This window comes from Lacerta agilis, chromosome 12 (assembly GCF_009819535.1).
Source record: "Lacerta agilis isolate rLacAgi1 chromosome 12, rLacAgi1.pri, whole genome shotgun sequence".
NCBI lineage: Eukaryota > Metazoa > Chordata > Lepidosauria > Squamata > Lacertidae > Lacerta > Lacerta agilis.
In genome coordinates, this window is record NC_046323.1 from 863,436 (window position 1) to 887,054 (window position 23,619).

At 44.0% G+C, this 23,619-nt stretch overlaps 2 protein-coding genes across 2 annotated transcripts in view; one reads left to right on the forward strand and one right to left on the reverse strand.

Moving 5' to 3' along the window:
* CUL1 (cullin 1) overlaps positions 1–21,368 on the reverse strand; it is a 47,866-nt gene extending 26,498 nt beyond the window's left edge. The window contains exons 1-3 of the mRNA XM_033164864.1: positions 21,353–21,368; positions 7,537–7,829; positions 2,297–2,471 (exon numbers count right to left, since the gene is read on the reverse strand). Of these exons, the coding sequence (XP_033020755.1) occupies positions 2,297–2,471; positions 7,537–7,676 (315 nt within the window). The 5' untranslated portion in view covers positions 7,677–7,829; positions 21,353–21,368. The remainder of the gene's footprint in view (positions 1–2,296; positions 2,472–7,536; positions 7,830–21,352) is intronic.
* LOC117055930 (nucleoside diphosphate-linked moiety X motif 19-like) lies at positions 13,263–16,972 on the forward strand. The gene is made up of 2 exons (XM_033165880.1): positions 13,263–13,979; positions 16,871–16,972. The coding sequence occupies exons 1-2, from the start codon at positions 13,263–13,265 to the stop codon at positions 16,970–16,972; spliced, it is 819 nt and encodes a 272-aa protein (XP_033021771.1).
* Positions 21,369–23,619: the final 2,251 nt, after the last annotated feature.

Genomic DNA, 23,619 nt, shown 5'->3' on the forward strand with positions numbered 1-23,619 from the left:
AACAGTTAACCAGTAAGTCAGTGAGCAGGATGTTGTGATTACTAAGACCCAGCATGGATTTCTCAATAACAAGTCCTGCCAAATGAATCTCATTTCTTTTTTTCCCAAGCTTTGTGGATCAGGGGAATGCTGTGTGCTGTGGATGTAGTTATCTTGATTTCAGTAAGACTTTTGCCAACATCCCCCATGATACTCTTGTGGAGAAGCTGATAAAAATGTGGGCTGGATGACGTAACTGATGGGGAATTTGTAACTGGTGGACTGAACAAACCCAGACTGCTCCCTAATGGCTCCTCGTTGTCCTGGAAAAAAAGGGTCCAGTGGTGTGTCGCAGGGTTCTGTCCTGAGCTCATTATTGTTCAATGTCTTTCTAAACAACTTGAAGAAAATGTGCTCCTCAAATTTGCAGATGACACTAAGACTGGAGGGGGAGCTAATGCCATAGAAGGCAGAATCTGGTTTCAAAATGATTTTAACAGATTAGAGAACGGGGAAAAATTACCAATAGGGGAAAATGTAAGGTTCTACACTTAGGCAGGAAAAACCAGTTGCACCAATATAAGACACCTGGCTTGCCATGTACTTGTACATGTGATCCAGGGGTCTTAATAGACCACAAGCTTAATGTGAGTCACCAGTGTGTTGCAACAGCCAAAAACACTAATGTTGTTCCAGGCTGCATCAACAGGTGTCTAGTGTCCAGGTCAATGGAAGTCATAATACTAAGAAAGGCGAATCCTTCTGATCAAACTGTCATTGAAATTCCAGTCAATATTGTTGATCCAGAGTAGATTTCAATGTATAGTTAGCAGAGTAAAAACTTAAACACGTTGCAGGATTCCCAAAAAGTAGACCAGAGGCAATACTATTTCATTCAGCAGATCTTTACTGCTACTGAAGGCAAATGAGCATAATGGGTCACAAATCCAATACATTCTAAGATTTGCACTGTCCATAGGAAATCCAGTTATAGCAGACTTAACTTAAACTTATAATAACTTAGAAAGAGAAAGTGAAATCCAGGCTCCTTCTGGCTCTACTTTTATAGTCAGCATGACCTGGACAGAAGAGATAAGAGAACTAGTTTAAGTCAGCTGTACTCAGCTTCTCTGAAGGAATAACCCAAACATCATGAACCTTCTGCTTGTTTCTTTCACATAGAGAAGCTTCCAAAAGTCTTTTGAATTAAGTAGAATAGGAAAGATCCTCTACACATCAAATCAATACTTTTTGCAATAAGAAATGCAAACTGACATATACATCAGGATGAACTTTCAGATGGTAACAGCTGTTCTGACAGTGGAATGGAGTCCCTGGTGTTGGTGGACTTTCCTTCCTTGGAGGTTTTTAAGCAGAGGTTGGGTGGCCATCTGTCATGGATGCTTTAGCTGAGATTCCAACATTGCAGGGGGTTGGACTAGAGGACCCTTGGGGTGCCTTCCAACTCTAGAATTCTATTATTCTAAGCCTTGGCAAAAATCTGTATAATTTCAGGCTTATCACCCACTGACACCAACTGCTATTATTTCACTCCACTCACAAAATAATCTTTAATTCAGCAATCTCCCAAGAACAGAAGTAAGGGAAGGTGCTTTTCACCAATGACCCTTCCACAGCTTGAGCTTTAACAGGGCTGTCAGACCCTTTGGAAGAAATTAAGATTTGGTATGAAGGGTTGCAGAAGGGGGACTTTGAACGGATTGCCTGTCTTTCACTTCCATCCACACAACACGCTGTTGGATCAAAGTGAGTGGAGCGACACAACAGGACCTAACCTTATGTGTCCCCTGCAATAACGTCAAGCAGTTATCAGCCATTTCGCAATATGTGGCTGGCAATTTATTATTCTTTCAAATAATTTCCTCAGAGCCAACATCAAGGTCAGGCTTAAAGTTTAATGCATTACTGCAACTCTTACAATTTTCATAAAAATACTGATATTAAAAGCTTAGGCATTTTATCTGTAATCCTGTTTAAACAACATTTCTAGTATTATTTCTTCATTCTAATTGCATGCTATCAGGAAGATCATTATTCTGACCTTTACAATATATATCATTTCTGCCTTATAACTACATGTATTTTAAAGTGTAACTACATGTATCTGAAGAAGTGTGCATGCACATGAAAGCTCATACCAAGAACAAACTTAGTTGGTCTCTAGGGTGCTACTGGAAGGAATTTTTATTTTTATTTTTTATTATGTATAAAGTGACAGCAAAAAGCTCCACAGAAGTTTAAAAGCAACTTGTGCCTTTAATCCTTAGCTTATGAGCTGATACAATTACTGTCTTACCTTAAGAAGATTTGTCAAGTAATTCTTCAGAAATTCTTTAAGCCTCTTGTACAGTTCCAAGCCAACAAACTGAGCTCCTCCAGGTGTTTGGCCTTTTTTAGACTTAGAAGTCGGCACACCAGCCCCTCGTGCTTGATTAGACTGATGAACACTAGTACAGTAGTTATAAACATGACTGGTAGAATAGTTAAGGAATATGCAGTGTAGACTACATGCTATAATCAATTAACAAACAAGTGTGAAATTAATACTTTCAAATATTCAAAATGATTTACCTACATTATCTTTTAAATCTTGAAAATAGTCATATATAAAGGTAAGTCAACACTATCCCTATATTCCAGAAGAGCTGAAGTAGGTTCATGGCAGAGGTGGATGTCCCAGTTCATACAACGGCGTACTTTTCAGTATGGCAGACTTAGATTGGTTGGTTGGGACATGTTTTCTAACAGCAAGAGAGCTATGGAAATAGGATGTAGGGAAAACCTGCTTTCCCTTTTTTGGAGAAGGAAATAAAATGAACATCCGTTGAGGATAATTACTTTTGCTTTTAACTACAGTAATGATAAGTTACCTTCCAGTTCCGATTACAAAGACAGTTCTCTACATACAGGTGAAACTCAAAAAATTAGAATATCATGGAAAGGTTCATTTCTTTCAGTAATTCAACTTAAAAGGTGAAACTAATATATGAGATAGACTCATGACATGCAAAGCGAGATATGTCAAGCCTTTATTTGTTATAATTGTGATGATTATGGCGTACAGCTGATGAGAACCACAAATTAAAAAATTCAACTGAGGTTTTCATCAGCTGTGTGCCAGAATCATCACAATTATAACAAGCAAAGGCTTGACATATCTCGCTTTACATGTCATGAGTCTATCTCATATATTAAACTCCAGTAGCTAATGAAAACAGTTGCTTACATAAATGGACTTTTCCACGATATTCTAATTTTTCGAGTTTCACCTGTACTATTGATTTGAACACAGTCTCAGCTTTGTTGACCAACTTTACTTTATCTTAGGAAGAAACAATAAATGTACATGTACTGAGAAGAGTCAGTGAATAGGTTTACCTAAATAGAAGCCAACAAAACTAACAGAAGACCCAAGGAAAGTAAAACATGGGACAGCAAACCAACATTGCTGACTGTGGGGAAAAGATCTAGCTGTAACAGCCAATGCCATTTTTACTCTCAATTAAGAGAACATTGTATGTCCTCTTTGGATATAGGGTCCTTGTCATACAATACATTTACAACATATTTAAAACACATGGCTTTCCCCAAAGAATCTTGGAAACTGCAGTTTACATCTGCCAGAACTGCAGTTCCCAGCACCCTTAACAAACCACGGTTCCTAGGATTCTACTGAGGCAGGTTACATGTCATTGTGTGTGTGTGTGTGTGTGTGTGTGTGTGTGTGAAGAAAGTAAAATATAAAACCCTCTATCAAGGTTATCTCTTTACTCTTAATCCACACAAAGGTAGGTAAAGTCCTCCCAGCTCCCGCCAGGTGCTTCCCCCTCTTCCCGCAGCCTCCCACCCTAGGAGATCCTCTATACCCTGCCTCTCATGTAGGGCCTTTCATCATCCATCCTTCACAGAACATATAGAGTTAATGAAAAATCATAAAGAAAGAAAAAAGAGAGAAAATAATAATAAGGAAATCAGAAGGACTTCCGATTCTCCATCTGTCAGTTTTGAGTTTGAAGATGAGTCAAAATGTTCAAAACATGCACTCCAAGATAACATCTAGCTGTGTTTCAAGACAATAACCAGCTATTTCTCACTCTGCTAGTCAGTGTTCTCCTAATTTCAGCCCAACATCTCAAGATCATTCAGGCCTTTTTCCACCCAAAAAATCCAGAGAGGCTCTTCTTGTTATTATTAAATATCAAAGATAATCCTCTGATCCAATATGAGGAATTTTCTTCCAAGGGTTCTGACAAATCTAAACAGTATAATAGTCCGTAATTATTTACTTCTTGAGTCATCATTAAATTGTACCCAATTCCATGTATTCCAGCCCCATTTCCTGTTGGCCATTCTTCTCCATCTTAGATAATAGGTCACACACACCCCATTTTTTTCATTCACAAAGTTTGGAGGCTTTTTCTTCTTCACTTCAGCTTGTACACAAGGCCCTTTCTCTCTCAGCTCTGTCTCTGCCATCTCATTTTTTCTTAATGTCTCTGATTCCATTCATCTCTTCCAGCATCCCAACAGCATTCTTTGTCTGCTTCAGTCCTCCAGGGAGCTCTATGGGTATCCACTCAGTTTCAACGTCTGCTGTTACCCACCTTGCCTTTGTCTTCTCAGGTTCAGGCAGGCCTAGGTCAAGATCTTTTCCCACAGATCCTGTGCATTCTTTAACCCGCTGTTTCTCTGCTGGAAGTGCATTTACCATTCTGCACATCTCTCGAGTTCTGTCAGCTGTTTATCTAACAGCTGCCGCATGATGCCAACAATCGATGAAGTATATTTATCTTTATCAGTACTGTATCTTTGCCATATTGGGTGCTGTTCATATCCCCCTTTGGCAGTCTCTGCTTCTAGAAATTTGGGCTGTCTCTTCAAGCCAGCATTCCATTCCCCACTGATTAGCTGCAGCTTCACTTTTGCAATCATTACCCCCCCACACACACAAAACCAGATAATCACAGGTAATATAAAGATTTTATACCAATTTAAAGCCGTCTCATCTGTTATCATCTTTTGTAGTCACCAGTAACTAAAATAAGCCTTTGAGTCTGTTCCTTAGCCTGTGGATTAGTACTTTTTCACCCTCCAGCAGTCTGTTTGCTTTCTGTGTGCCAATCAAGTGGCAGATAGAAAATCCAAGTTGTGATTAATTCCAGTCTTGAAATAATCAAAAGAAGGTGGTTTTGCTGACCTGGTGCCCTGAATTATGTCGTGTGTGGGCCCAATGAAAGTTCCTCACTCAAGATGTTCTTCCATCCTTGAAAACGTCTTGTCTCTTGTTTGATTAAGTTGATCCCCGACCTCTTTTATTTCAAAATGGAGTTTGGTAACCAAGATTTATACCTTGATTACTTTAATCACTGCATAACTATTTGTACCGATGGGAGCATTAGCAGTTGTTGTAGTCCGCCATCATTCCTCCCAGGAAGTCCGGAGCCAATGCATGTTCAAGAGATGTGACCTAATTCAGGGGAAGGTGTCGCTGGGACTCAAAAAGTTTATTCCAAACCCTACCCACACCACTATGGCAAAGGGCTTAAATATAAATGGAAACAGATGATCAGAGAAAGTTTCAATATACTTTCCCCCAAATATTTAATTTGCTCTTATGGAAAGAGGCTGTGGTTCTGACAACAAACCTGTAGTCATTTGGCATGGAGGACGGGTGAAAAAGTCTAGAAGACCCTTTGATCGCACTGAACTAGTTCTGTAGTTCAAAATCATCGCTATACAACACTCCCACTCTACTCAACCATCATTCCTACTGTAACCAACATTAAGCTAATTTTTGCCATGCCTGCCATATGAACAAAACCACGGATGGAAGGATTAATATGCAAATAACCTGATAAGTGGTTTTCAGTTAGCCAGCTACCCAGTAAGGAAAATACAGAAAGATTAAACATGTAGGAAATCACCTAGAATGTGCATAAAAAGTAGCAAGCAAATCAGCCAATCCATTATAACTTTACATGCACCATTCACACAAAAGCTGCTCAAGGCATTTTCAATCTAAATGCTAACATGCTTAAGACAGAAACTGGAAAATGTTAGCTGGGAAGTTGCTCCAAGACTGCCAGCTTCTCCCTATCTTCCAGTGCAATCATGTAAATAAGAGACATGTTCAAAATTATAGAATTTACTTCCAAGTAATCTATCAGAATACTGCTCTTATGAAACTTTTTATATTAAATAGCCAAATCAATTACTTGTGCAACTGATGTTTACAGTCTTCTGCCATCTGTTCTGCCTCAGCTAATGTCACAAGGACTGATTTAAAAACAAAACAATCCTAGTATCACAAGGATAGATTCAAAACAACAGAACATGTAATCTATCTGCAGTGTAGCAACGAAGTACACTGCAGGCAAGCCAGAAATTCCAAGGAGTCCTATATGTTGATTTGTGCCAAAAAGCAGCACATAATGGAACTCTAACTCTGATGCAAGATGCCGATTATCCTAAATTTAACACTGTCCAATTACAAGCTAGATAGCACATTAGAAATATGTCCCTGATAATCCTCTAAGGACAAAATCCCTATGCACATTATTTACTCAGTGGAACTTGCATCTGAGTAAATATGCATAAAACCAGGCTGTCAAAAACGAATCAAGTTTCTACAAATTTTGCCTGCTTATAATAAAAAACCTCAATATCTGCACAAAGAAGTTTGGATTTCAAATATGAATATCCTTTAAGTATTTGACAACGTTTTATCTTTAATCAGCTTTGAAATATTTTTTATGTTACTATTTGGAATTCTAGTAATAATATTGCAACACAAATAGGGAATTTCAATTCAATATTAAATTTTATTTTAAGTTTCTTTTTTATATTTAGATTGTAAAACTCCATGAAGCATGAAGTTTTTGCTCTCTGGTAAACAAAATTCCTTCTTATGAAAAAGTAAAAATGGAGGCCGTTGGTGTAAAATATTTGGATTGCTTACTCACAAAGTTGTCATCAGAGCATTGTCATCTTGCAACAACCATTCCTATCTACATGAACTCGGCAGCAACATGGCATAACAAAGACAGAATAATTTAGGATGAGATTTATACCAAAGAGGATAACCCTGAAGAAGTGTGCATGCACACGAAAGCTCATACCAAGAACAAACTTTGTTGGTCTCTAAGGTGCTACTGGAAGGATTTTTTATTTTTTATTTTGTTGACTATGGCAGACCAACACAGTTACCTACCTGTACCTGCTACTTTTGTCATTTAACAACTTTTTTTTACAGAATATACAGCCAAAGACTCTGGTTTTGCCAAACGGCCTCCGAGTCCCTCATTTAAGTTTCTAGGTCAAACAGTGAACCTAAACACAAACCAGAGGTTCAAGTGAAGTCAAACATCCTTTCTCTCTCTACACCCAAATATTGAGATCCTGGGCATTCAAGGCCTGGTTGCAAAAAAACTAATTAAATTGTATCATCATAAGTGAACAACTAAAGTTGCCCATGTAGAATAATTCTATATCAGCAGTAAGATTAGTAGTTGATTGTTTAGAAATGTGTTAGGATACGTGTAGAGTTCCATATATCTGGACTTTGCCATACTTTGCCTTGTATAAACTTGCTGAATTCCAGCTCTAAGGTCATCCCATATCTGGTCAAGACCAATTTGTTTAAGTCCATGTGGGTTCTGACTCCGATTTGATGACATTTTTATCTCCTGTGAAGTCTTTCAGTGCAGGAATGAGAAATCTGGTTATTCCTCCATCAGAGACAGAAACAGACCAACATTCCAAGTTCTGCCACAGTCACTCAAAAGAGATGCTCTTTTCATATGCAGGCAGATATGGACTCACAAGAAACCCTGCAGAGGAAGAAAAAAGGGAATGTTTATTCAACTGTCCACTTAATTTCACCAGTAACTAATATAAAGCTGTAACATATTTGCTTTAATACCAAATGGAAAGATGTCCTAGAACATTTGCAAGTGTGTCTTGGTTATTTTAAAATCGTGTCTCCCCTGTGGTGGTCAGATATTCTGTTCTCAATGTACTAATCACCATATTATCAGTTGAACACAAACCAGTGAAATCAGAATAGCTGAATTTAAACCGCATTAGCTCATCTGATTTGAAACAGGTTGTGAATTACCACCTACAATTTGTGCAACGATATACAATTAGTATTGTGTAGACTTGCATTTTAGTAGCAAGTCAGATGGACCACACCACGGACTTACCCTCAATTCACATAATCAAACTGAAAGTAAATATGAATTTGGGTAGCAGGGTAAGTGATAAGATTATGGTCTACAAATATCCCAAGTTATAATATATCTGTTCGTGGCTACTTTATAAAGACAAAACAAAAAGGAGAGACTCTCAAACTGGCATTACACAAACCAATATTTATTCATGCAACTTAAGAGTACTCAAATGGGCAGCATTAAATAAGTTACTAAGCAGCATGAAGCAAACCAGCATTCTGTTTACTAAATATCCTTGCTTGGCTACCTAGGAATAATTTGTATTAGCTGCAAGCAGCTAAGCAACTGACCATTTTACAAGCCTAGTTTTATCTATTTCTTTATAATAAAATAAAAAGCTGAAAACAACTCCTGAAAGAGAATCATTTAATACCTGGTTATCCTGACTCTCCTCTATTCAGTACTTTATTACAACTCCAACAAAAAGCACTTAAAATACAAACTTGCCACCTACCCATTTATGATGGATGCAATTCTAGGGACAGAATTCTAGGGCAGGGAGGAGAGGCCGGCAGCTTTGCTACCCTTAGCCTTCTGCACTCTATTCTAGCGTCCCTCCAAACCCTCTTCAGGGGCTACCAAACGCCAAGTGTCCTATTCCACAAGGAGAACTCCAGTTAAGAAACTCGGGATTCAACCCATTATGTACTGTATATTCCGGCGTATAAGACTACTTTTTAATCCAGGAAAATCTTCTCAAAAGTCGGGGGTCGTCTTATACACCGGGTGGAGAATCTGCGGTCGAGTATATCTCAAACTCTATATTTTAACTGGAAAAGTTGGGGGTCGTCTTATACGCCCAGTCGTCTTATATGCCAGAAAATACGGTAGATTCAGATGGTAATACAGTAGCACCAAATTAGGAATGCGGTTGGACCCTTGGCTGACAGGGCCTCCATACACCCTGCCCCGGCTTGTGTCCCAGAGATGTCACTATGGTGCTGCTAACACAGCAAACCTAACATGGGAGGCAGCAGGTTAACAGTCTCTGTGTGAGTGCTCCTGCACCATTTAACGGGAAGGGCTTTCCTTTACAGAAATAGAAACATTAGAACTGAAAAGAATCACATGATGTGGGCATGAATGGACAGAATGAGACAATGCCCCTCACTGGCAGCTCCACCTATCACAGAAGTTGTGACTTTGCAAATTGAAAGAAAAAGGTTCTTCACAGTGAGTGGTTAGTGCAGGGGTCAGCAACCTTTTTCACTGTCCCTCAGACCATGTGGTGGGCTGGACTATATTTTGAAAAAGAAATGAACGAATTCCTATGCCCCACAAATAACCCAGAGATGCATTTTAAATAAAAGCACATTCTACTCATGTAAAAACACTAGGCAGGCCCCACAAATAACCCAGAGATGCATTTTAAATAAAATGACACATTCTACTCATTTTAAAACATGCCAATTCCCGGAACGTCCACAGGCCAGATTGAGAAGGAGATTGGGCCGCATCCGGCCCACGGGCCTTAGGTTGCCTACCCCTGGGTTAGTTTCTGCAGGACTAGGATCTGGGAGACCAGGGTTCAAATCCCCACTCAGCCATGAAGTTCACTGGATGCTACTGTCCTATTCGTGCCTAAACTTAAGCCCCACTGTGCTCTGTGCCCAACCTGGTTTGCTATGGCTGGTTACAACCCTCCAAATAGCACAAATTGCAAAAAGAACTGAATAAATTATCTATGCAAAGTTGTTCACAAATTTATAAAGACACAGGTTTTGGCAAACTACCCACTCTAATTAAATAAAAGATTGGTTTTTACTTTTGCTAGAATGAAACTGCAGTCACATTTCTCCTAGACTACTTTTTCACTTGATTGTTTGTTTTAAAAGAACTTGTCTTTTGTGCACAGCATTTATTCCATCTTCAGCTAAATCCCCCATTTTGTCTTCAATTACTTTGTAATACTGAAGTGTAAAAAGAAACACGCCGAGACATATGGTCGTGGCGACTGAAAGCTAGGTTTCAGATGCCATTTGGCGCCTAGCTTTTATATCTCAGTTTCTAACACTTGCTTGAAATAATATAACACTAGAACTTGTGGGCATCCACAGAAATTAGAACAATTGGCTAAATCATATGAGACTAAAAAGCCGGTGGCTATCTTTTATTGATACTTGGTATCAGAGAAGAGAAGACTCCCTAGAAAAGACCCTGATGTTGGGAAAGATGGAGGGCACAAGGAGAAGGGGACGACAGAGGATGAGATGGTTGGACAGTGTTCTCGAAGCTACTAACATGAGTTTGGCCAAACTGTGAGAGGCAGTGAAGGATAGGCGTGCCCTGGTCCATGGGGTCACGAAGAGTCAGACACGACTGAACGACTGAACAACAACAACATCAGTGTTATTTTTATAGAAAAAGAGGTGCAGGAACTCACCATGAACGGCTCCCTCTTTCTCTTAGAATGCCACTTGCACCCACCATAGAGGTGCCAGAACTGAGTTCTGGCGAGTTCTCCCTGAAAAATAGCCCTGCTTGGTATTAACAATTCAAGCAGACTCGGAGAAACGAATGAAATAAAGAATTGGAGGCTTCTATATGGGTGAATGTTATAGTTTCAGTAGCAAAGTTGTCAGTAGATTTTAAATTGCATCTTATACAACAGAAAACAATATTTAGAATCTATTGGACTTCATAACATTTGTACAGAAAGGAACTAAGACAACATGCTGTTAGAGATGAAATAAGGATAATGCTTCTTTGAAACATATGTGTAAGGTCCGAGTGGTGGTGACTCATGAGTAACGAGGCAGGAGCCCAACCTGTCTATTGTAGCGTATGTAGAGTTATGCTAAGACCAGACCATGTCATTACCGAGGAGGCAGGTTCAGTCGTTGTTTGAGGACTATCCCTGCCTCCGGGCCTGGTCCTGAACAGATGGATACTAGAATCAGCAAGGGATACCCACACGACCTGAAGGTGCTGCTGTGCAATGCCAGGTCAATGATCCATAAGACCACTGCCATCCATGACTTGATCATGGATGGAGGACTTGACCTGGTTGGACGAAGCAGATGGGCCTGTTCTTGCCACTGCCTGTCCACCAGGTTTCTCTTACGCACAGCAACGCAGGCCTTGTGGGCGGGGAGGAAAGGTTGCAGTGATTTTTAGGAAGTCATTAGTTTGCACCAGGCATCCTATTGGGAAGACCCAGTTCTCGGAGTGCATGTTCTGGAAGTTGAGCAATAGGGGCAGTACAGGATTCCTACTGGTGTACCGACCTCCCCGCTGCACCAAGGATTCCCTGCCCGAGCTGCTTCAGGTCGTGGCGGATGTGCTCCTGGAGACACCTAGCTTGGTTGCCTTAGGGGATTTTAACATCCATGCCGACACGACCTTACAAGGAGCCGCTCGGGACTTCGTGCAAAGCATGGCCTCCATGGGCCTGTCCCTGAACAAGTTTGGCCCAACTTGGTGATCTGACACTACGTAAAAGCGAAACAAAAGAAGTGCCACGGTTAGATCACTTCCTGGTGCAACTGGACTTCTCCACGACCCTTTCCCTCTGCCGGGAGATGGGACCAATTCGGATGGTCCACCCCCGCTACTTAATGGATCCAATTGACTTCCAGAGAGTGGTTGGGGATGTTTTATCCCATGTTGATGGCCTTTCAGCTGATTCCTTGGTGGCCCACTGGAATGTGGAGTTAACCAGGGCTATTGACGTGGGTGGCACTGTGGATTAAAACACAGAGCCTAGGGCTTGCTGATCAGAAGGTCGGCGGTTCGAATCCTCACGACGGGGTGAGCTCCTGTTGTTTGGTCCCTGCTCCTGCCAACCTAGCAGTTTGAAAGCACATCAAAGTGCAAGTAGATAAATAGGTACCGCTCCGGCGGGAAGGTAAACGGCGTTTCACTGTGCTGCTCTGGTTCACCAGAAGCAGCTTTGCCTTGCTGGCCACATGACCCGGAAGCTGTAAGCCAGCTCCCTCGGCCAGTAATGTGAGATGAGCGCCGCAACCCGAGTCGGACACGACTGGACCTAATGGTCAGGGGTCCCTTTACCTTTATTGACTGCCTGGCTCCGAAGCGCCCTCTCTGATTGCATGGAGCCTGGACAGCCCCGTGGTTTTCCCCGGAGCTGAGGGTGATGAAACAGTCACTGAGATGGCTAGAGCGCCGGTGGCGGAAAACTTATTCTGAATCAGACTGGACATGGGCTAGAGCTCAACTTCGAGCCTACCAAGTGGCAATGGCAACGGCGAAGAGGACCTTTTTCACTGTTGCTACTGCATCTGCAGAAAACAGCAGCAGGAGACTCTTCCAGGTGGTTCGCAATCAATCAGAACCACCTGCGTCACTGGGGCCTGGTAGGGACCCTAAGATCTCCTGCAATGCTTTTGCAAAGTTTTTTGCAGATAACGTCGCTCAGATTCAGAAGGAGGTAGACTCCACCGTGGGAGCAGGGCTGGGGCAGGAGAGTGCTGGAGCCCTGTCTAGTCATGTTTCATGGGATCAATTCCAATCTGTTACCTCAAGAGGATGTGGAGACGAGTGAAACCAACCACCTGTCTCCCTGATCCTTGCCCATCCTGGCTAATAAAAGCAAGCCGGGAAGGGCTGGGCGAAAGGCTCCGCGGGGTGGTGAATGCTTCCCTCTTCCCAGACCTGCTGAAAGAGGCGGTCATTAAACCGCTTCTTAAAAAAACATCTTTAGACCTGGCCAATATGGCCAACTACAGTATTGCACAGTCTCAAATCTACCATTCTTGGGCAAGGTGACTGAACGGGTAGTTGCTGAACCACTCCAAGCACACCTGGAGGATGCGGACCATTTGGATCCCTTCCAATCGGGATTCAGGCCTCATCATGGCACTGAAACTGCCTTGGTCGCGCTGGTCGATGATCTCCGGCGGGCTAGGGACAAAGGTGAGAGCTGTTTCCTAGTTCTGCTGGATCTCTCAGCGGCCTTTGACACCACTGATCATAACATCCTTCTGGACCGTCTAGATCAGTGTTTTTCAACCACTGTTCCGCGGCACACTAGTGTGCCGCGAGATATTGCCTGGTGTTCCATGGGAAAACATGGGCTGGCGGTTGCGGCACTGGCGGGAGGTGGCGACGCTGCTGCTAGTGGCAGGTGGGCCGGGCGCGTCTCCCTCTCGGCCCACGGCGGCGGCGGGCGCCTTCGACTATGAGCTGCTCCTCCTGTGGTGGAGCCCGCGGAGCGCCTTCCTGCCCAGTGCTCACGTCTTCGCAGGCGGCGTGGCGGACGCGGCCGACTTCTCGTCCGACTGGCTGCAGCTGCTGCCAGGCGGGCCGCGCTGCGGACTGGGCTCGGTGCAGGGCGAGTGCCCGAGGGCGCCGCTCTTCACCGCCGAGCGCCCGGAGCTGGGCTCGCCGCTGCCGGGAGACGTGGCCTTCCGCCTCTGCGCCATCCGCGAGGCCTTCGAAGAAGCCGGAGTCCTCTTGGTACTGCCCGGCCCAGTGGCTGATGCCGCCGCCGCCGCTACCACCGCGGGCCCGGCCCGCCTGCTGCCAGCCGAGCGCCTCCCGCCGTCCTCGGAACTGGCTGAGTGGCGGCTGCGGGTGCAGCGGCAGCCCGGCAGCTTCTTGCAGCTGTGCCGACACCTGAGCTGCGTGCCCAACATCTGGGCGCTGCGCGAGTGGAGCAACTGGCTGACCCCCGTGGGCCATGCGGGGCGAGGCGGCCGCCGCTACGACACCACCTTCTACCTCTGCTGCCTCGGGCAGGCTCCGCCGGTCGCCTCGCACGACGACAGGGAGGTGACGGCCTGCCAGGTGAGCAGGACAGGGACGAAGCACCGCCACCTGCGGGGCTGGCAGAGCCGAGGGTCCCGCCGCCGGGGGAGCGGGAGAAAAGGCGCACTCTCCTCACACGCTCGCTTCAGACATGAGGCGATTTGTTGTCATCGTTATTATTATTACTACTGCTACTACTACTGTACTACCAATGCTATTTTTCTAGAAAAAGAGGTGCTGGAGCCTGGAACTCATCACGGACGCCTTCCCTCGTTCTCTTATAATGGCGAAGGCGCCCACCTGAGAGGTGCCAGAACTGAGCTCCTGTGGCTGGGGGGAGAGTCCTGACTAGTACTATAGTTGTTATTTATTATTATTAGCCTGGTGGGGGCAGGGCAAGGTGCGCCATCTTCACATGCTCAATTCAGACATGAGAAGAATTATCATTTTTATTATTACTACTGCTACTATTATTGTTATCTAATGGTGGTGTGCCTCGTGATTTTTTTCATGAAACAAGTGTGCCTTTGCCCCAAAAAGGTTGAAAAACACTGGTCTAGATGGGCTAGGAGCTGGGGGCACTGTTATACAGTGGTTCCGCTCCTTTCTCCAGGGCCGTGTCCAGAAAGTATATAGATGCTTTAAATAAATAAGGTGAGACCTATTAGGTTTCTCTGTAGTTAGAATCATAGAATTGCGGCGTTCGAAGTGATCCTGGGGGTCATCTTGTCCAATCCCTTGCAATACAAGAATCTAAGACCGTTTGTAGCCAGCCATCAGAACAAGGTGCAAATGTCTTATTTCTGCAAGATACAAAATCTTGTTGCCTTTGCTAGATATTTAAAGAACATGAAACACAATGACATTAAGCATAACATAGGTAGAGACACCTTTCTGAGACAAATGTAAGCCTCTTGGATCTTGTAAAAGCTGGTTTCCCTTAAAAGGCCTTGTAACTTTGGGGAGTTAGCCTAAACCAAAACAAATGTCACACACAGCTCAGGGTCCTTCTTGGTTCTGGAGGTATCCTTGCATGCTAGTTAACATCTTTTGTTAGACAGCTTCTATTTTCTGTAATAGAGAGCTTGCTATTCTAATAAAGTGTTACAAAAATTTGTCTTCTTGACTGGGTAACTAGTCACTCTCTTACAACGTTAAATTTCAGCCTGATGTGGAAATTCAGTGGTGTGGAAAAAGAACTCTGTTAATTTGAATTTTATAATTAATTCAGCCCATTAGGCACACTGTCATAGCGTGAAGTTCAAAATTCAAATTAGCAAGTCAACCGAGAGTAACAGAAGAGTGGTTATCACATTTTCAGATAAAAATCAGTAAACTTAAAAAAAAAGTCCACCACCCTCTATTTTGTTTTTAAAAGGTATAAAAACAGAGTTAGAACCCTCCCCTGTAGGTCATGTGTAGATAGATAGATAATTTTTGCTGTATTTCTTAGTAATAATAATAATAATTTATTTGTACACTCTGGGCGGCTTCCAACAAATATTAAAATACTAACCACTAGGTTTCTGATTCTGAATACTGTACCACAAGTGTGCAATGACACTTCACCAAAGGCTAGGTAAGAGTTAAGACATCACCAATTAAATGCCACAGTTACCGGTAAACACTTACTGGATACAGATATAGGAAGGAAGAGCTCTCCTGAATAAACCCTCTACTAAATTCCATGAACATACTGTATATAAACCTATCACAGAAACACATGTAAACCGCATTTCAGAGGAGTGCTTATATAATACTATCATAACCAAGTTATACCTGCATTCAATGCTATTGTTTTAAAAAAGTTAAGCTACATAGATATTACTCCTATTCAACTTATTTGTATTTCTTTCTTCCTCTGGGATGTTTGAGGCCAGCATTAAACATTAGAATATTAACAAGGGAGATGAAGTACAGTACACTCAAAACTGATATACCTTTCACTTGTGCACATTCATCTTTATGTGTTTGTGGGAATTAAAACAAAAATTAAAGGGGGGAGCATCCAAGAAATAAAACATTGGCATTCCAACCGCCATTGTACCTAATGCGTCTTGACTATATGCGATTTTGGCTTTAGGTACTATCCCTGGAACATATACATTAGGAAAAGTGAACATACACTTCAAACCCTTGTTTAGAAAATACAGAATGAAATATCCTATGTGCTTGATGCCTATGTAAGGCATCTGTAGCTTAGACTGGAATGCAAGACTCCAGAACCAAACTTAATATACAGAAGACAATCAGAATTCAGTTTTAGAGAACACTTCTCAAGGCTTAACTGATATTTCTTTTAAGGGACACCTGTTATGTGCTATCAGACTCTTGGTTATGGATTCAGAAAGTCATTTAAAACAACTGAGTGCTGTATGTTTTTCTTTTTTCTGCCCCCAAAGGGGGTGGGGAACAACACTAGAAGCAGAGCAATACTTCTCTGATTTCAGAACTGCATGTACAAGCTCACATGATACTGTGTAGAACAGTATGAATACCAAGGCCATGTATATTAAGCCTAACATGCAATCTAATGCCTTTTGAACACAGCAGGCTATGCAGTTAAGTTAGAGAAGTAGTCATATCTATATTGCTTGCTACTTTCTACAAAAAGGTTCTCTCTATTATTTATAAGATTTGTTGCTTGCCACATTTTTTCTCAGTGCAGCCTACTTTAAAAGCGAGAGACAACATATAATTTCACATTTTAAATGCACCAGAAAATTAAGGAACATTATTAACTAACAGTGTTCATCCTGGAATAATATAAAGAGGGCATTCTTAATTACATTAATGGGGGAGGGGGAGCTAATAGTGTCCTGATAATTGGGAGCTTTGCTGCTCAATTGACACCCCGCCAATACACTGTTCTGTTCACCAACGGATTAGGTTCCAATCTCACCCTTTCCCACGTTTTCACACTTCATAAGGGTATATGGGCTACCCAGGATAAAGGAGAATTTGCAAAGGAAGACAGCACACATTTTATGCAAAGGGAGTTCAATGAAGAGTCAGAATCCAAGTGTCTCTGACAATACGCACACTGGTTTGAGTCATAGAATTGTAGTTGGGAGGGATCCCAAGGACCATCCAGTCAAACCGCAATGCAATAATCTCCACACACAGTCCCTATCCAATTTGAAGCTGAACACCTTTCTACAGATTGTCCATTGTCAAGTTTGCCTCCGTTATATGCATACAAGGCTACAATCCTGCACACACTTACTAGACACTAAGTCCTCTGAGACATACTTCTCAGGAAACATGCATAATTTCGTGCTGTTAATTTTTAAACCAATTTTAGCATAGGGCTCACACTTGGGATTTTATCAGCTTGTACAAGAGGAGCAGCCTAAGATTGCTTTACCATTCAAGTTCTTTGTCATAAAGAGCGGGTTTTGAACAATGGCATCGATGGACGTGCATGTGACTTTTAGCATCAATGAACAGAATTACAAAACTTCCACTAGTATTAACAGAATGACTGATTTAGAAGCACAGGCAAATCCCCATTTGCGCATACTCTATTTGCACATGACCACACATATATGCAGTGCTGGGATCCCAGAAATGGGGGGCACGCTGGAGAGTCCTCCTGGCTTGCTAGCAGCGGGCCAGTCCACTGTCCCTCAGACCTTGTGGCGGTGAGGGGGGCAAGTAGTCTTCCTCTCCACCCCCAGCCGCTGCACTTACCTTCCCAGGGGCTGCCACTGCCGCCACTGCTGCTTCTCGTGGGTAGGCAGAGTGAGCTCATCCACTCCACTCTCTGGCCCACAGGAGCACCAGGGCAGTGGCAGCAGCGAAGGGAAGATGAGCAGCACAAAAGGGCTGGCTCCAGAGACTGGCTGCTTAAAATGGCACTCAGCTACCGTGTTTCTCCGAAAATAAGACACCGTCTTATTTTTTTTTTTCACTCAACAAAACACAGTATGGCTTATTTTCAGGGGATGTCTTATTTTAACCGTGTCGCATCGGTACGCTACATAGCCACGCCTCCCCAGGCTGTTTTAATGGGAGGTACCACATCACTATGGCTTATTTTCGGGGTATGGCTTATTTTTGGGGAACGGCTTATATTTCGCAAATGCATAGAAATCCTGCTATGGCTTATTTTATGGCTATGTCTTATTTTAGGAGAAACAGGGTAGCTCCCTTCCTCCTCTAGGCAGGGCGGGGAGAATCCAGGAGGGAGGGAGGAGGCGCCACCGCGGTGTGTGTCAGGGTGGTGAAATAGCGCAGGGGGGAAATGGTGCAGCCCAAACAGAATCCCCATGCCTATCCATGGACAGTCTGTGGGCTGGATCCTGAAGGCAATTGGGCCTGATCTGGCCCGCGGGCCTTTGTTTGCCGACCCCTGGTATAGAGCAACCCCTTTTATTTAAGAAAATATTGGTTTTTTTGTTTTGTTTTTTTTAAAGTACAGTCAAACCTTGGCTCCCAAACACTTCCGTTTTGGAACGTTTCAGCTCCCAAACGCAGAAAATGCTGAAAACCAGAAGTAAATGTTCTGGTTTTTGAACATTTTTTGGAAGCCGAACACAGCTTCTGCTTGAGTGCAGGAAGCTCCTGCAACCAATCAGAAGCCACGCCTCAGTTGTCGAACATTTCGGAAGTCGAACAGGCTTCTGAAACGAATTACATTCAAGAACCAAGGTTTGACTGTATTTACAAAAACTGTCGGTGCTGTCTCAGAAAATGGAATATATTTTCTATTGTCCATTTATACTTCACCACAGTCAAAGCTTGCGTCTTCTTCAATGCAATTACTTTATTAAACACACATTCACGTAAATTTGATCAATCTATTACAGCTCATATAAGCAATATTTATTTAAATAGGTAACCAACCTAATTTAGATCCAAGAGATTGTAAACCACTGCCAGTAACATATATTTTTAATGCTGAAACAGATGGAATATCCACCATGCTTCAGACACAAAAATGGAAACTTTAAAAAAGTGAAATGAAATGAAGAAACCAAGAGAGGAGAAGATGCAGAAGAACTGGTAAGGTCAAAAGGAGTCATGCTAGTAGATCCAGTAGCCTATGTTGCACTGTTATACACAAGAAAGCATTAAAGTACTTCAATATTGGTGTCTTATTTCTTATTTGCACATAGTTTTATAAAGAAGGAACTCATCTGAATACAGAAAACGTGTAGCAGAGCAATGAAAGAAAACCCTTTCTAGCTACTGTTTTGTGTTCAACTGATTTGTGTTTCTGAGTCTCCTTCTGAACACATATACCATGACTCAGACCCACAGGCCCTGACCTACTTGACAGTGTATTCAGAGAGTATTATTACATCTCACAGAAGGGTTCTCCCAATTATTACAATCAATGTGATCATTTGCAAAATTATGCTAACACTTGATCCACTGTAGAAAAAGGAGCAATTATTTAATTCACAAATAAAAAAAAGAATAGCTTGTAAACAAGTCATTTAACACTCCTCAGAGCAGGTTTTGAGCAAAACAATATAGGAATTGATTATAAAGTACCCCAAGAACAAGTGTCTGTAATAAAGAGGTATTTATGAAGAAAAATAGCACACATTTCATTATATATACATGTTTCCCCTGGTGTTTCTACCGAGATACTCTTCTATGACAATATAATTTATTTACAGTCCACCAACCACAGAGCTACACTTCTACACCCAACTCAAGATGCTGATGAGACATTTTATGTTGTACTTTGTTTAGGTAAAGCACGTCTCTATCACAATACCATTTTGGCAAAAAAAATTCATATGCAGTGAACAAGAAGCACATTTTGGAGGTGGCAGTTAATACTACCCCAGTTCATGCTTTTATGCAAGTGACATCCCTAATCAAGCTTGCAATTAGATTTCACCCAATTTCTCTGATCAGGAAATAGTTTCACTATCCCACTAACCTACTTAGGAGTATGCACTTCCTCGTTTTCTCCTGCCAGGTGTCAAGTTCTTCCAAAATGCACTAGCATCATACACACACACACACACACACACACACTTAATACAGAAGTGCAAACTAGAGACTGAATGCAAGTTACATGCAAACGTTTTACCACAGTAACAAACCATGCAATACTGAGTTTCGCTGTTTACAATTTAATTTAATCAGTGTCATTTACATAATCACATAATCACCTCACTTATCCATTTTGTCTTTGCAACAACCCTGTGATGTTCGTTAGGCTGAGTAAAAAAACCAAAGCCTCATACTTTTGTTTTCTCATACTACAGAAATCAATGCGCTATAATCAAACTTGTAATCGCTAACAAACCATGAAATTTCCCCATGCTATCTATTCAGATAGGGTACATATAACATGTATACTGACTAATTTTGTTTCATTATTGAAATACGACAAATTTCAGGGGTTTGTATGAAAAACTTTAAACGGGAACACTTTTAAAAGAACATAATCCTAAAATAGCACAGTACAGTGTAGCTTTCTCCTCACCAGTCTCATAGCCCGCACTCTTGATTACGGTGTCTGGCAGATGAGGTTGCAAACATCAATATTCTCTCTCAAAATACAGCTACGTATTAGGACAGTTAGAGCAGGGATTCAATGAAATGAATTATTAGCAAATTTAAGAGCAATTGCGCTTGCAGAGATGCGCTTGCTTCCTTAGGGAAGCGAAATCTAAGCAGTCGTGTTTCCTTCCTGTCCACCACAAAGCGACTGCGAAGCGGAGGGAGCGCGCGCCTAAGGAACAGGCGGACAGAACGAGCAACGCGGCGGGTTTCGAGGGGGAAAGGGATCTCTGCGCGAGGGAGGGAGGCGGAGCAAAGGGGATCCCAAGGTGGGCGCAGCTGAGACGGGAGCCTTGGAGTCACCAACAGAGGGGGAGTGGGGGGGGTCCCTAAGGGGAGGCCACAGCGCGCACCCTTCCCGCATCCCCAGGGAGGGCTTTCCAAGAGGCCCGGGGGCCCCGATGGCTCCTGCCTGGGTCAAGAAGGCGCCCGACCGAAGCCCTTCCGTTCTCCGCGAGGGAAGCTCCGGGGTCCGAGGGAAACTCGGGGGGGGGGCGGGCGGAGGGAGGCTCCCGCGAGCGAAGGCCAGTTTCCCGCGAGGCCTTCGCCGGCGGCGCTGGCAGCGGGAGGAGACGCCGGTTCCTGGCCTCCCTCGCCGCCCGACCCCTCGCGGTCCTCCTGCGCCACCAGACTCCGGAGGGGGGGGGAGGAGGAGGAGGAGAAGCGGCCCCGGCCAACTCCCGCCCTCCCCTCGGCGGAAGCCCGCGCGCGCCCCGGCCTCTCTCTCTCTCTGGCTGCGCCACAGCCCCGGCCAGGCCCGCGCCGTCCCCGCCGCCGCCTCCTCCGGGCCTTCCCTCCCTGCCAGGCCCCGCGCCGCCTCCCGCTCCCGGCCGGACTCCAGCCTCGCCTCGGCCCCCCAGGCGACGGGCCCCGTGGCGACTCACCGGCCCCATGGCGCGCAACTCGCACAGTCCGTCAGGCAGGCAGGGCCCGGCGGCCTCGTCTCCACACAGGCCAAGGCAGCCCCTCGGTCTCTTCCGCTTCCGGGTCGGGCGCCGCCGAGGAGTCGCGTCACGGTAGCGTCATCTCTGCGTCACGGCCCCGCCGGGCGGCCTAGCCGGCTCTGCTCCGCCCGCGCGCCCGAGGTAGGGAGCCCGGGAGGAGACCTTGACCAAGGCAGGGGCGGCTGCGTCGCGGGCAGCGAGGCCGGGGCGCCGGAGACCCCATGCCCTGGCCGGGCTCCCCTCGCGGCGCTAGAGGATGCTGGGAGCCGGAGTCCTCAGGGCGCGTCGGGCGCGCAAGCCCCCCACCCGATGATGGTGTATCTGTATCGCGATTGATGGGCTTTAGGCTGACCTGCTGCCCTTCATGTACCTCAGCCTAAAAATGCATGTCTTCATCTTCATCTTCTTTGTATGCCACCTTTCCACAGTGAAAAGTCCTCCAGGCAGCTTACAGCACGGCAAGAGTTGCACCATTGCAACCACAATAGAAGCCACAATGGACAATAAATAAAACTCGCCAGAAAGTACACAAGACAATTTCCATGTATAAAGGCACACAGAATGACAACCACCACCACCCAAGGAAACAGGGAGCAAGGCCACCACCCAGGAGGCCATTCTGCAGCTTTTGCTGCTGGAGTCCATCTTTCCATCCGTCCACCACTCCAGGCCTCGCCCTCCCCACTCTGGGCAGCTTCCAACACAATAAAACACCAAACATTAAAACTTTCCTAAACAGGGCTGCCTTCAGATGTCTTCTAAAAGTCAGATAGTTGTTGTGGGAGGGTGTTCCACAGGGTGGGTGCCACTACCGAGAGGGCCCTGCCACATTCTGGATTAATTGTATTTTTTATGCTTTACTGGTTTTCAAATATATAAAAAAAATTACAGAACAAAAAAGACCAAGGCATTCCAAAAGAGAACTAAAGACAATTTACACTTCTTGCATACCAAAACAGTTCATCCTTTGCTTCATCTAATATGACTTCCGACCCCACCCCACCCCCCACATACACACACAGCAGTTCCTAGGTTTCCTTTCGCTGCGCACTAGGCTTTATCTCCAGCTCTGCTTCCTGCCAGCCACTAGAGGACATTGTCGGCTTCTCTTGGCACAGCAAAAGAGAAGAGGCAGGAACAGAAGCCAACTTGTCCCTGCATAGGTTCCTTCACCCAGAAGATGTTCCAGTGTCATTACCTGGACTGGTGGAAGCTGAGGGCATTGAGGCATGAAGCGAGAACAGTATTGCAACAATAGGGGAAAGCAGATACAAATCACAAGGAATAACAACAGCCCCGTTGCTATGCTTGCTAATAGTGTTTTAACTCAGGGAGCTGTGACCAGGGAGACTTCCACCATGAAGCCCAACTAGATCCTTCCATTCTCCATGCTCTGAGCTGAGCCCCTACTTCCCATATCTTATTTGCATCTCTATTTCTCTGCTTTCATTAACATGGAAAGCACAAGTCTGATTGATACATTCTAGTTGCTGCTGTAAAACTATTTCCCCCAAAGAATCTATTTCTGTCTGGAGTCCAATTATGGCCTTGTAAGTGCTGTTTGCTAAGCACTCCATTCCCTTAGACAAATCCAGGATCGTATGAATAGATCAGGCTACTCCTAGGTCAGGGAATGTTATTGCAGGAAACCAATCCCCTTCTGTGACAATCACTGCACTTTTTTTCACATTGTGCTGAGGTGGGGTTAATTGATGGAACCCTGCTGGAAAATCAAAGGCCAATGTACAGGTTCCATCCCATCATGGAGGAAGCAATTTACCTGCCCATGTTCCACTTACCCAGTAGATTCCTGCTGACAAGTCACAAAGTACCTGAGGTTGGTACACAGACTTCTGCAGGGCAGTGACAATATGGGCAATACCAGGAAATCTTGAAATTCACATTCTGTCCTTTTACACTATTTCCCAACAGAATGTTGCTATGATTCCCATATTGCCCAGGGGTCACTAAGATTTGTGAGGCTTGACACATTAGCTAATAACACAGTAAATGGGCAATTTGGGTACTGGCCAACATTCTGCTTTTTCCAGGGCCTAGTGCACTTATCCTTGGGAATTTCCTCTTCCCACTGGAAACATACTTCTGCAGCCCCCAGAAATCTCTTGACTGGGACGGGCCCCGTTATGTAAAATTACTGAAGAGCAGTATTTGTAACTTCAATTCCACTCTTCAGAGAAGTTTAGCGC